Source organism: Odocoileus virginianus, chromosome 5 (assembly GCF_023699985.2).
Source record: "Odocoileus virginianus isolate 20LAN1187 ecotype Illinois chromosome 5, Ovbor_1.2, whole genome shotgun sequence".
NCBI lineage: Eukaryota > Metazoa > Chordata > Mammalia > Artiodactyla > Cervidae > Odocoileus > Odocoileus virginianus.
In genome coordinates, this window is record NC_069678.1 from 63298552 (window position 1) to 63313595 (window position 15044).

The 15044-nt window shown below is 43.0% G+C and overlaps 1 protein-coding gene across 1 annotated transcript in view; it reads right to left on the reverse strand.

The window, feature by feature from the left end:
• Window positions 1-6813, reverse strand: part of PGM1 (phosphoglucomutase 1) — a 65289-nt gene extending 58476 nt beyond the window's left edge. The window contains exon 1 of the mRNA XM_020885637.2: window positions 6455-6813. Within this exon, the coding sequence (XP_020741296.1) occupies window positions 6455-6700 (246 nt within the window). The 5' untranslated portion in view covers window positions 6701-6813. The remainder of the gene's footprint in view (window positions 1-6454) is intronic.
• Window positions 6814-15044: the final 8231 nt, after the last annotated feature.

Consider the following 15044-nt stretch of genomic DNA (forward strand, 5'->3'; position numbering starts at 1 on the left):
GTGGGAGCTAGCCTACCAGCAGATAACCCATTAAGGACATTGACTTCTTATCCAACCTAGCTTTTCCTGTCTTAAAGTGACCATCAGCGATGGACAAATCAGGGGAGGGACAAAGCATAGAGGCCAAAAGAAAAAGCTAACTTTTTCAGGCTTCAAAATTCTATCTAGATGAGCACTTTCACTGTGGTTATCCGTGTTGGGAAAACAAATGACTTTTCAAAAAGATAACTGGGGCTTTAAAACAATGGGGAAGTAATATTATAATTTTGTGATAACGTCTATTTAGGTATGGTGCTGAGTCAATTTTCCCTGGTTTCCAGAAACCCTCTCCCAGGGCAGGGATTTAGGACAGTTGAGAAGACTCTGCTTTTATGCAGGCAAAGGAGTTCAGAAAATGCCTATTCGCAAATGCCTTCAGTTCAAAATAGCTTTTATGCCATGGTGACATATTTTGGACCCCTTCAGACTTTAGAAGAGCTTTCAGAAGAATGATCTGAGTGGGCTACACCTCTAAGAAAGTTAAGCAGGTAAGTTTCAATGGTCTATTCATTCTCCCTTAAAGTTCCCTGAACTTGATGCAGACATATCTAGTCATTCTGTGGCCCTTGGATCTGTGCTCAAAGTTGGAAATCACCTTTTAAAAATGGCTACTGAGTGTGCCAAGTAATTGAGGGCTTATTTTCATTTTTAGTTGGGAGAATTTTAGAAGACTTTTCTTACCTGATGTCCTCAAAGGGAATAGACCACTGAGGGCTAACCCTAGGGGCTTGTTTGAAAAGGGTGAAAAGGGGGTGCCTTTGCCTTGGGGGTTTGTTGTTGCTTTTTTTTTCTTTTTGGAGTTTGTTGTTTTTATAACTTCAACTGTTGGAAATCCTCCTTCCCAATGCTTCTCCCAATCACCACTCACATGAATCCCTAAGATACAAGATAGAAAAGGTGAAAGAAGCCCAGAGTAAACACAGTGAGGACTGCCAATCAAATCAGGCCAATGAAGATTTAGTCATGAGTCTGAAACACTTTGAACACTGTGTTTTCATATTGGGAACAATTTCTTTCTTCTTTCCTCTTTATGACTGACCCACAGTGTTTCTGAAAAGGAGAAATGTAATAGGTAGGTGGTGGTACAGAAAGATTTGGGTGACTTGCCCAACCTGCTAGAAATGGTAGAGTTGGAACCTGGTCTCTGGTGTACTGATATTTCATCCAGTTGATCTTTTCCATAAGTAAATATATCCCCAAGCAAGTAGTTTCAGGGATGGTTATAATATCCTGGTTAAAAGTTTGGGAAAACTGGATTGGGCATTGTTAAGTAGGATTTTCAGAGCTTTGAAAACACAAATGAGTCATGTGAGTTTGCAAGAAGACCTGAGAAGAATTTTGGGAAATACCAATTTCCACCACCCTGGGGCTGATAGACTTATCCATATGTTACAAGAATTTTCCCAGATTTAAATTTGGCTTTTTCCAAACTTAAATCTGAGAAAACGGCATGCAGGGAAGGTGAGATCATTTTTCCTATAGATTCTACTACATGCCTTATTTTGGTAACTGATACATGAATTTGTTTTTGCCTGATGTTGAATGTGATTGATTGCACCCATGAAGTCCTTTCCTCCCAGGTATGATTTGCAGGTAAGGATTTTAATTCTGAATAAACATTAGTTTCTTATTCTGAACTCTAACATGCCTACAAACACCTGTGCTGCTAAAAAGTAAGTTGAAATGGTCACTATGTTGTGTGAGTCCCATAGGCTTAATCAGCACAGTAAGGAGCCATTTGGGGGTCAAACCAACCAGTGTGAGGGTCACAAACACTGGTGAGGAGCTCAAGATGAACTTGTGGTTAATCTAAAGAGTCTCCTGGGATAAAGCAGAAAACAAGACAAGCCCCGTCTTCATTCACTTGGGGCTTACAGTCAAAAAGGTTTGTGTTGGAGGCCAGGTGGGTTACAGATGAGCGAATCAACAACCGCTATAAGACGCAGTCAGTGTTATTATGGGGGTGAGCAAGACAGGCTATGAGAGCAGAAAAGAGGTACACCTGATTCAGGGATTAGGAGCAGGGAAGTGTCAACTAAACCCAGATCTAAGGTTGAAAAAGAGAGAAGAATGTTCCAGGTGGAACCAGATGTGAGAGAGTAAAGTGTGTTGAGGAGGTAGGTTGGAGACAACCCCACCCTCCAACTCTGTTGTTTCACACTCTACAGGAAACAAACCCACTAAAACACACTTCATGTTTTATATTTTACAAGATACTTCTGCATGTATTGCTTTATTTTCTCACTGCCGCAAACTTTTCAGATGTCCCTGGCCCATGCCATACGGTCAGGTAAAGAGACAAGGAACTGTCCCCTCTGTTCCTGGGATGCAAGAGGTGTTACAGTAGGAAACATGGATACTCCAGAACTGCCTTCCAAATGCTAGATTCCCACTGGGAATGGCTGAGGACACTGTCTGTCTGGCTAAAGTTTTAAGCAGTAAAAGAGCATTTTCCCCAATTCCCTCTTTTCTCGCTTGGGCTAAACTGTTGTCACTTATACCCTATTGGGATCAAAGAAGGAATCCCTCTAGTTTGGTTGGGGCCATTAAGTGTAGAGGAAGGTAGGAGACAAAACTGAGATCTATGGCCGGGGCAGGGTGGGTGGGTGGAGGTTAATATTTGCATCAGGTTGGGAATGATTAACTCAGTGTCCCCATTCTAACAGAACATTCATCACAGGAAGTCCTGTCCTCAAGCTCATCTTGAGGTTTCCCTACAGGTGTCATCCAGTTTCCAGGTGAGAGAGGGCTACCAGGTACTTTTAAATATGTTGCTTCATTTAATCTTCACAAGAGCTTCTCTGGATATGTATTGTCATTTCCAGTTTTCACAAACAAGGGGGTGGGAAGGATAAGAAATTGAATAACTTGCCCAAGGGAACTGTCCCCAACTCCTATGATATTTATTCTGCCTAGAATTGGTCCCCTGACAAACGCATCTTAGAAACTTCAACTCATCCTTTAAGCCTCAAATCCACTACCACGCCTCTGTGAAGACTTTTTCACTGTACCTTCCACTCTCAAGCAGAGCCTGCCATGCTCTTGCCCCTTCAGTACCTGGCACAAAACTCCCTCACAACACCCGGACACACTGCAGTAGTGATTTAGTCTCTCAGTTGTGTCTGATTCCTGTGACCCCATGGACTGTAGCCCACCAGGCTGCTCTGTCCATGGGATTTCCCAGGCAAAAATACTGTAGTGGGGTTCCCATGTCCTTCTCCAGGGGATCTTCCTGACTCAGGGATCAAACCCTGGACTCCTGCATTGCAAGCAGATTCCTTACTTCTGAGCCACCAGGGAAGCCTAGGTTGTCTGCTTATTCCTGTCTACTTCCACTTCTAGACGATTTCCAGAGGTCAGGAATATATTATATCCCAAGTACTTATAGCATAAGGACTGATAAGAGAAGTGAGCACATAATAGATGTTTAATGATAATAAATGTATTGGCAATAAACTATGGCTTTAAGTTAAATGCTGGAATATACTTGAAGTATTTTCCATACACTTCACAATTTATAATTTCAGGCACTAGAACAAAGACTCATTGGAAGTTGCATTGTCCTAGTTACAAGGGAGTGTCACATGTAAACAGAAAATTTCATCTAATCTAGAAGTATCTATGGGGAAAGATCACTTAAGTAGGGAGAGTGGCAGAGAGGCTGCTGGGGAAAGCTTTCTGAAGATGCTATCTGAACTGCACCAGAGGAGAAACGGCAATATACTTAAATCCCTGGTGAGGAAAGATAGGAAGAAAAAAAATCAGAGGGCAGTGAGTTGAGACCAGAAACTCAGAGAATAGGATAAGATATAGGTAGGGTAAGCAGTCCATGTAGGAACTCTCAAAAAGTGTGAGTAGAATCAAGAGAGTGATCCTGACAAGGGAGTAAGAACTTTAAACGAGTATGAAGTCAGCAATGCCAGATTAAACAGGAAGGTCACATAAGATAAGGCCTAAACATTCAACAGAATGGATTTAGTAACCAGAAAGTCATCAGTAGGCTTGGAAAGAGCAATGTCAGTGAATTGGTGAAAGAAACAGAAGCCAGACTGCAGTGAGATGATGAGTGAATGGGAGGAGAGGAATCTGTGATGGTGAATGTAGACAACTTTTACAAAGACTGACTAAAAGGGGTGGGGGGAGCAATAGGGCAGTAGCAAAAGGGTGATGAGGTTTTTTATACATACTAAAATAGTTTTTTAGTCTTAACTAATTCTTTTCCTTCCATCCCACACTACTCTCAAATGGACAGTTTTTGAATTGGACCCATTAAATTCCCACTATGCTGTAATTTTCTTAAGAAAAAGTCTTGTAGCCGAATCACCTTTTTATTCCACACATCTCTGTACATAATATAGATTCAGTATATTTCCTGAAGAAATGAATGAAATGCAAATTCAACACAAGTGATGACAGGGAAATGAATACGAGCTGCACTAGGATACAGCTTTTGTTCATTCTTGGTTCTTCTTTCAAGGGAATTTGAGGTTGCCTGAAAACTCAGGACCAGAAAGGAAACAGATCCAGACAATCTTCTCTCTCTGATGCTTATAAATTATTTGACCCAGAGAGGCAAATGTACATTGTTCCCAGTTTAGATCTGAGAGACCACTGAAAAATAGATCCTCAGACTCCAGGGTTTCTGTTCTTGGAATCAGCAGGTCTGTACTAGAGTCTCAGTACTGCCATTAGAGTTCCTGCTAAACCTGCCTAAGCTTCAGTTTTCTCACTGGCATCTTCAAGATGCCCATAATAGCATCTACCTCACAGGGGTGTGGGTGTGTGTGTGTGTCCTGGCATCTACCTCACAGGGGCGTGTGTGTGTGTGTGTGTGTGTGTGTCTGTGTGTTAGCTGCTCAGTCCTGTCCTCTGTGTGTGTGTGTGTGTGAGCTGCTCAGTCCTGTCCTGTGTGTGTGTGAGTGTGTGTGTGTGTGTGTGTGTGTTAGCTGCTCAGTCCTGTCCTGTGTGTGTGTGAGTGTGTGTGTGTGTGTGTGTTAGCTGCTCAGTCCTGTCCTGTGTGTTAGCTACTCAGTCCTGTCCTCTGTGTGTGTGTGTGTGTGTGTGTGTGTGTGTTAGCTGCTCAGTCCTGTCCAACTCTGTGACTCCCAGGCTCCTCTGTCTATGGAATTCTCCAAGCAAGCATACTGGACAGCCATTCCTTTTTTCAGGGCATCTGCCCCACCCAGGGATGGAACCTGCATTAGCAGAGGGATTCTTTCACCGTTGGAGCCTCCAAGGAAGCCCACCTCCTAGGGCCAGAGGAGGATGAATGAGATAGTGAAGCGTTTTTCACAGCGCTTGGCAAAACGGCCCTCAGTATATTAATAAGAGGAAAAAAGTACTGCTGAAATGAATAAAAATATTACTAAAGGGAATGAGTTCCAGAAGAGGTGAGTATAAGCCAAATCTTAATTATAGAAAGAAAACTTAAAAAAAACCCTCGTTTGAAAACTTTTTTACAAGAGTGAGGAAACAATCAGCCTCAGTTGTGGTTTATAAATCCACATTTTCGCAGAAGTACCAGGTTTACTGAAAAATCTAGTTCAAAATCTCACGTTAGCGGACCTGCCCATCTTAGTCGGTCAACGTTCCTTGGCTTGGGGCGGAACCAGTGTGTTGCGTTAACTTTCCGGCCTGCCACGACCGCTTACATATGAGCGCGCTCAAGTAGGTAGGTTCTGTTCTAGTGAAAATCCAGCTCCAGCAACCTCGGTGGAACAGATCCAGAAGCAACACCGGGTAAAGACTAGCCTTTTCAAAAGCCTGCGCCCCAGCAACCAGGCGGCGCCAGGGCAGAGGGCAGAAGCTCTGACCCAGCAAACTGGGGACCGAGCCCTGGCGCGCCGTGCCACAGCGGGGCGGGTGCCCAAAGCCCGGGGCTCGCAGCCAGCGGGCAGCGCCAGTCCCAGACGGGAATAGCAGGCAACCCAGCGGGATGCAAGGAGGGTTCTGAGGAAGGCGGCGGCCTCTAACCTTTCCGGGTTAAGGTGACTGCACTCGGCTCGGTAACTGTATCTTCACAGGCAAAAAAGGTTGATGTAAATGTCAGAGGCCCGGACGACGGCGGTGGCAGGGGAAGAACGGAGAGGAGAGAGAAGGGAGGGGCAGGAGGCAGAGGGCCGGGCCTCCCAAGGTCAAGCCCTGCTCCCCGCCTCGCGCCTCCCCGCCCAGCCATGGCGGGGTGGGGGTGGGCGAGGGATGGGAGGAGCGATCAGAAGAGCAGTTCCGCTGCCCTCCTTGGCCACTCTCCCGCCCGGGGCGACCCCCGCCCGGCCGCAGGCTAGGAAGAGAGAGCGCCGAAGAGCTGGGGGGTGGAGACTCGGCGGCCGCGAGCGCGGAAGTGGCCCCGCGGGAGCGCGCGCGGCAGGAGGCGGACGGGCGACTGGGGAGACGGAGGAGCGGGCACGTCCCTTACCCCGTTGGCGGCGGCGATGCGGACGATGAGCTGGATGGCCTCCTTCATGTAGAACCTGCCGTCTCCGCCCACCACCAGGGTGGCCTCTTGCCGCTGCGCCGGCTCCACAGTGGAGATGATACTCTGGATGAAATTCTCGGCATAGTTGGCGCTGCTCTGAAACACCTTCACCCGCTTCCGCAGCCCGCTCGTGCCCGGCTTCTGGTCTTGGTACGCCTTGGTCTTTACAGTCACGATCTTTACCATGGTGACGACTTGCTTCCTGGGGCCCAGCGGACTCTGCCAAGCGAGGGGCGGCCGGAGCTGTGGTTGCAGCTGCTCTGGGATGAGGGCGCGGACGGGGTCGGGGCCGCGCCGGTTGTGCTCGTCCCTCCTCCTTAAAGGGACAGGGGGCGGCCCTCCGCGGCCAGTTCACCTCCTTGCAGGTCCGAGAGGGAGGGGAATGGAGAGCCCACCCCCAGCCTCCTGTGAGATGGGTGGAGCCTCTCTGATTTACCCTCTCTTGTCGACCAATCCACAGTAAAATGAAATCCACAGCTCCTCCCCCAAGTGGAAGGGCAGAGGTGGAATAGGGACTGGGTCACAGGGCAAGGACTTAAGGCAAAGTGGGAAAAATACAGAGCAGGGACAGGCGAACTTCGAAGACTTGGGAAGCTTCCACTTAGAATTTTTCTACTTTTTGATGGTGTGAAAGCAATAAGTAGAATACTTATTGCTTCTAATCCTGTACCTCTAATTTTGATCTTTTACCGGGCCAGTAATATGCAGTAGGTATTCTGTACTCTGGTGATGTTGATCTGTGCGAACCCAGCTCCAGCTCCCAATCAGCCACCTGATCAGGAGGGTGAACAAGCAATTCACGTAGAACCCTTCTCTACCCATACAACCATTCTGTTTTTCACTTTCAGTACCGTATTAAATAACATGAGACATTCATGTAATGAATAGGCTTTCTGTTAGACGAATTTGTCCAACTTCAGGCTAAATTAAGTATTTTGAGCACGTTTAAGGTAAACTAGGCTAAGCTACAGTGTTTGGTGGATTAGGTGTATTAAATGCATTTTCCCCTTATGATCATACTTTCAACTTCCAGTGGGTTTATCAGGAGGTAACCCCATTGTGAGTGGAGGAAGATCTCTAAAACATTTCCTGTGGTTAAGCTGGAGTTGCATACATAAATAACTTTCTGGAAGCATGTTCTGAGCAAGGGAAGTGTCAGCCTTAACTAGATTTTGACTTCTTAATCTTTCTATTCTCTCTAAACATTAGGGTATTTGTGATATCCCCCTGCCAATGCCTGAGACACAGGAGAGGAGGGTTTGCTCCCTAGGTGGGGAAGATTCCCTGGAGGAGAAAATTGCAACCTGCTCCAGTAGTCTTGCCTGGAGAATCCCATGGACAGAGGAGCCTGGTGGGCTACAGTCCATGAGGTCACAAAGAGTTGGACATGGCTGAGTGACTGAACACCCCCGCGTGTGAGATAAAGGGGTCAACTCCAAAGGTCTAATTCAACCTCCTGCTTTCCACCTGTTTACTGGTGGGGCACACGCTACTTCCACTGGTTAGGGTGGCTACAATAGTAGGTAATATTTATTGAATATAATGTTTCTAAAGTATAGGTTTTATTATTTTCACAATTTTATACTCACAAAACTGAGATTCAAAAAGTAAAATGACTAGTCAAGACCACAGAGATAAGTACATGGAGGAGGCCAACACAGGTGGGTGTGGCTCCCAAACCAGAGCTCTTACAGTGATTTGCCTGTATGTCACCAGGGAGAACTAGGAAATGTACAAGAAGGCTTGAGCAACGTATGTACAAACACAAAGTGATGTTGAGTATTATTACCACCAAAATACATCAGTTATTCACATAGTAAAAAATTGGTGAAGAGATCAAGAATTGAGGTGGCCATAAAGGGTTGGAGGCTATAGAGTCAGTGAAAGTCTCAATTGTTAAGTAGGAATCATCAGTCTTTCTTTTAGGCTCAGCATCTCCCTTGATTTAGTGAGAGTGACTGTCTCCTCTGCTTGAGAAATGTGTCATTTACAAGATGTGTTAACTGGGGAAAGCTCATTAATATCTGTGGGCATCCGCTTCTTTACTATAAAATAGAGACAAACCCTATCTTAGAATTTATACAAGAATTAATGGGGTTTTGTATGTCAGTAGTTCTCAGTCATGGATACACAGTAGACTCACGTGAGACACTTTTGAAACTACCCATGTTCTGGTCCAAATCATAATTGGACCAGATTCAGTCATAATCAAGTGGTGTAAGTAAATCAGGTGGCATGGTACCTGAAACACAGAGGCCCAAACATAAAGGTCAAAAAATATTAACTTCCTTTCCACAATTCCAAAGCCAATGCTTATCATTTACCTGTGAAATTGATTATATTCATGGCCATTTAATGGTTAATTGGTATAGCTTGATCCAGGAGAGAGGCTGAATAATGCAAATAGTTGCTGACTCTCAGAAGTCAAGTGTTCATATACAGGTTGATATGGGTGTCATGTGGATATAGATATGGGTTTTAATGCAGTCACTACAGATAAATTTCAGGGATAGATACCATGTGAAAACTAAATTCCAGACAGCTGATATTGATTTCTAATATTTACACAGAAGTTCACAAAGCTTACAGAGTTGTTGTTCAATAGGTAAATCACATCTGACTCTTTGCAACCCTGTAACTGCAGCACACCAGGCTTCCCTGTCCTTCACTGTCTCCTGGAGTTTCTCACACTCATGTCCATTGAGTTGGTGATGTCATGCAACCATCTCATCCTCCATCTCCCCCTTATCCTCCTGCCCTCCATCTTTTCCAGCATTAGGGTGTTTTCCCGTGAGTTAGCTTTTTGCATCAGGTGGCCAGAATATTGGAGCTTCAACTTCAGCATCAGTACATCATTCTTGTAGTATCATCTTGTGAATAAAGTAGTATAATCAACCCCATTTTATAGGCTAGTGCATTGAGAATAGAATGGTTGGCTGTAATCAAGTTTACTTGACTCCACAAAATGAAAATATAACATAGAATCACTGAGTCTTAGACCTCTCAGAGTTGTATGGATTAACTGACATACTGAATATAGAGCTGTTTGCATAGTACTAATACCTGCTCAATAAGAGGTCACTCATTATTATAAAACAGTGAGCTCAACTTCGCTTCACACACTCTTTATTCTTCCCTATCTTTGGAACTAGGACGGGGATTTTCATTTACGAGGAATTGTCCCATACGTCTCTCTCCTCACAAGATGTAATAATTTAATAATTGGCTTTAGCTACATAACAAATCACTCTTGAATGTAGACAGTCATTTATTATTATTATTATTATTGCCTGTGATTTTGTGAGTTAACTGCTGGTTCTGCTGACCTGGGCAAGACTCTTCTGTCCTCACGGTGCTCCTGTGGCAGAGTCTCCAATCTCTGTGCCTCCTGGTAATCTCACCTTGATGTAATCCCCTTATGTTACTTTTCTTACTGTGTAACACATCACCACACAGGCAGTGACTTAAAACAATGCCCACTTATTATCACAGTTCTATAGGTCAGATGTCTGGGTGCGTTTTGCTGGACTGAACGTTCATAGGCCGCATAAAACAAGGCTGAAATCAGGATATTGGCGAGGCTGGGCTCTTATCTGGAGGTTCTGGGAAGAATCTGCTTCCAAGTTCATTCACGTTGGCAGGATCCATTTTCTTGTGGTTGTAACTCAGAGGTCCTTGTTTCTTTGCTGGCTGTGAGCCAGGCTCCTCTCTCTATTCATAGAGGCTGCCTACAGTGAGTGAGTCCTTCTCATGGCTGCATTCTCTGCCTCCCTCTTCCACCAAAAGCTGGAGAAAATGCCTGCTTTGTAAAGGGCTTGTATAATTAGATTAGATGTACCCGGATAATCTTCCTTTTGCCATGTAACAACAATTGTGGAAGTTGTATACCATCATTTCACATGTTTTGCTTGCACTCAGAAATTGACCTACAGAGATTTCCAAGTTGTAGTATTGAGAAAAGCAGCAGAATGATTCTTATTCCCTCCTGGGTGACAACTGAAGAGGGAAAGGAAGCCATTGGACCTGAACTGCCCATACAAACAGAAATGAGAATTCTCAGCAGTGTGGACCAGAAGCCAAGAGTTAGACAGGATGATCATGTGCCTGCAGAGACACTGGGTATCAGATGCCAGGTATGCCAACTATGCTTCTTCCCCTGTATTTGGCACTATATAAGCTAACTGTACCTAGTGACAGTCCCAGATGGATTATCTCAGGCAAATGAGATAGAAATCAAAATGAATTGTAGAAAAAGAAATATTATTTCTTGAACACCTAACTATGGACTGAGATTTGTGTCTGCTCAAAGAAACCTGATACATATACACAATGGAATATCACTCAGCCAGTAAAAGGAATGAAATGGTGCCATTTGCAGAGATATGGATGGGCCTAGAGATTGTCATACAGAGTGAAGTAAAAAAGAGAAAAGCAAATATCATAATATTGCTTGTGTGTGGAATCTAGAAAAATTATACAGATTAACTTATTTGCTTGCAAATCAGAAATCTAGTTACAGATGTACAGAACAAACATAGTTACCAAGGGGGAAGCGGGGGTGGGATGAGTTGAGAGATTGGGATTGACATACATGCACTATTATGTACGAAATAGATAGCCAGTGAGAAGCTACTGTGTGGCACAGGGAACTCTATTCAATGTTCTGTGGTCACCTAAATGGGAAGGAAATCTAAAAAAGAGTGGATATATGTTCCCTCCTAGTTCAGTTGGTAAAGAATCTGCCTGCAATGCAGGATAGCCGGCTTCAGTTCCTGGGTCGGGAAGATCCCCTAGAGAAGGAAATGACAACCCACTCCAGTATTCTTGCCTGGAGAATCCCATGGACAGAGGAGCCTGGCAGGCTACAGTCCATGGGGTCACAAGAGTCAGACACGACTTAGTGACGAAAGAGAGAAAGAGAGATAATTAATTTACTCTGCTGGACAGCAGAAACCAACATTGTAAAGCAACTATACTCCAATTAAAATTAATTAGAAAATAAACTGATGTAAATAAACTATAATTTATCCATTGAAAATTATATATATAGTATTATCCTACTTGAGTGATTTAATTTCTTTCTTTTAGAAATGCATGCAAAGGACTAGAAGAAAATAGATCAACGTATATAACAATGATTACTTCTGAGTTGTGGGATAGAATAATTCTTATATTTTTCTCTGTGCTTTATTTGGATCTTCCATGCTTTGTATACAGAATTTATAGTTTCTATAGTAATAAAAATATTTTTTCTTTTTATTACCTCTTTTAAGTGGTAATTCTCATGTTATTTCATTAATGAGTTATCCTTTAGATGGCATCCATTCATTGATTCATTCACTCCACAGATGTATTTTGAACTGGTACTAAGCACCAGCTCTCTAAAAGGTGTTAAGCATTGCAATTACTGAAACCTGTGCACCCTAGAGGCCATGCTTTGCAAGAGAAGCCATTGCAATGAGAAGCCTGCACAAGTAGCCCCTGCTCATCACAACTAGAGAAAGCCCACACACAGCACAAAAGACCCAGTGCAACCAAAAATAAATAAGTCAATCTTGAAAAAAAGAAAAAAGGTAAACAAGTCAGAACAGTCCCTGGTCCCACAGAGCTTGCAATATGTTAGAGCAGACAAATACTGAATAATAAATCAGAATGGGGATAAATGCTACAAATACAATAGAGGTGCTTTAAAAGGTAAACAGGAGGATCTGTCATTGCAGGGAGTCAGGAAAAGCATCCTGGAGAAGGTGATGTATAAGCTGAGGACTGGAAGGATGAGCAGTAGTTGGTCAGGTGAAAAAGGAGGTGTAGGAAGAACAAACGGAATGTAGGAAGAGCAAACATAACGCCATGATAGGAGACAGAGGCGGGAAGGGAAAGACCCTCCTCTGGCAACTAGGACGATTATCAGGCCACCCAGATACAGCCAATCAGAACTTGTTTTCGGAAAAGTCCCGCGCGCGCCAACATGTAACCAATCCGCTTCGCTAATTGACCCCTGCTTATGTTTGAAATTGGATGGCCTATAAATATGGGTAGAAAAACCGGGCTCGGGGCTCTCAGCCTGTGCGCCACTGCGTTGGACACAGCGGGGGCCCTAGCTCGAGCTAGCAATAAACTTCCTTCTTGCGTTTTGCATTGTCTCTTGGTAGCTTTCTCTCTTCCCGCTCGGGGATTCGGACATCCGGCATAACAGGAGGAAAGAACATTTCATTCCATGAGAGGGAATGTTAAGGGGGCAGGTTTGAAGTAAGAAGGAAATTCTGTGTCATCAGAGATTTAAACTGCAATCAGTGTAACTGTTTACACACTATAAGTGTGTAAAGTGCAACCAGTGTAACTGTAACATAGAAACTGAGGGATAGAGGGCCTGATCATGTCTGGCCTTCTAGATGGTGTCAAACATTGGGATCTTTATCATAACAGCAACAAGCAACCAAAAGGTTTTTTTTTTTTTTAAATTGGAGGGTAATTGCTTTACAATGTTATGTTGGTTTTTGCCATATAACAATGTGAATCAGCCACAAGTATACAAATATTCCCTCCCTTAATATACATAAGTCACCACTTTAACCATTTTTAAGCACATTCAGTGGCACTGAGTACTTTAATTGCACAACCATTACCACTATCTCCAGAACCTTTTCATCATCCCAAACTGAAACATTGTACCTATTAAATAATAATATCTCATTCCTCCCTCTCAACCCTTGGGAACCATCATTCTACTTTGTCTCTGTGAATTTGGTTATTCCATTTTCATATAAGGGGAATCATACCATACTTCTTCTTTTGTGTCTGGCTTATTTAAATAGCAAAATGCCTTCAAGTCTTATCCCTGTTGTAGCATGCCAAAAGTATTTTAGGCAGAGAAATACTATTCTCATAATAGCATTTTTAAGAGATCCCTCTGTCTGCTGTGTGGATGAGTAAAAGAAAGTGGATGAAGTGAAACCAGACTGGCAAGTTTAAAACCATAGTGGGTGGATTGTACTAGATGGAAGTCAATGGAGATATATAGGAGTGAATAGACTCAAGAGATTTTCAGAAAGTAGAGTCAACCAAACTTACTAATAAACTATATGAATAGGGTATTCACCTAGTGAAAAGGAGTAGTGTATCCTGGCAATCTGGGACTGGAATCTCTATGAAAAAAATGTGGGGTTGGAGGCTGGTATGGCAGAGTCATGAATTCTGTTTTAGATATGCAGGATCTGAGGTGCCTGTCAGGCCTCCAAGAGGAGAAATAGAGTAAGGTTTTAGACGTAGAGGTCTAGAGCTTAGAAGTGAGACCTGGTCAAGGGATATGAATTTATATTCCATTAGCATATAGATAGCATTTGAAAACATGAGAATGAATGAGGTCACCTAGGGAGAGAATACAGGGGGAAAAAAAAAGAGTCCAACACCAAGTTCTGAGATACTCCAACATTTAAAGGCTAAGCACTGCAGTGTGAAAAAGTCTTTTCTTAACTTTGAAAGAGAACTTCTTTAGGAACATCAATCCAGCAGGAAGATTTAGACGTGTTCTATACGTCATCTAACCATCTAACCATCCATAAACCTGAATTCAGATCTATTAGGTTAATTCAAAGGCAAGGAAGGTTTACTTCTTTTTTTAAAATATAATCTTATTTATTTTTGGCTGTGTTGAGTGGGCTCAATAGTTGCGGCTCCCAGGCTGTGGAGCACAGGCTCAATCATTGTGGTGCAGAGGCTTAGCTGCTCCGCAGCAACTAAGATCAGGGATCAAACCCATTCTCCTGCTCTGGCAGTAGATCCTTTACCACTGAGCCAGCAGGGAAGCCTCAAGATTTGCTTCTTAAGTAAGTTATTAACATGCCATTTAGAAACCTTCCTAAAGCAAATTATCTTGAATTTTGCTAGGTTTGATCTAGGTCAAGGAACAAGCAGTTGGCGATTCTGTGAAAGAGTTCTTGTGAATCATTCTGTGAATGATTTCTCTGTTTACATATACATATGCATATAAATAGGAGGTTGGTTAAATTGTTGCTAAATAAGTGTACAATGCTTGGTCAAATTCCATTTCCAAATATGGTGTTCATTAAGGTAGCTTTACCTTCACCTTTCACAAATCATTATTTGCATTCCAACTATAATGATTTAAAGAAATATGTTTACTATAGGATAGCAATCTTTGATGACATCAACAAATTGCAAATCGTATGCATATGGAATTTATAATGAAAAAGACATGTGTAGAATTTACAGTGGAAACACTGGATAGTGAAGTGGGTAATTAGTGGCACTAGCCATTTAACATGTTGTATGACTTATACATAAACTGATTATCAAAATAAAAAATACTGAAAAGCAACCCATTAACAACACATAGACAAGGCCTTAGAAACTAGCACCTGTATGGCATACAATAAAACTATGTATCATACTGTTGTTTAAAAATAAAACACAACCCTTTGTGTACACTTAACTTCCTATCTGGTGGTATCAAGTAATGGTGTAACACTATGTATTGAGGAATATTGGGATGGTCTCCAGTTTAGGCCTA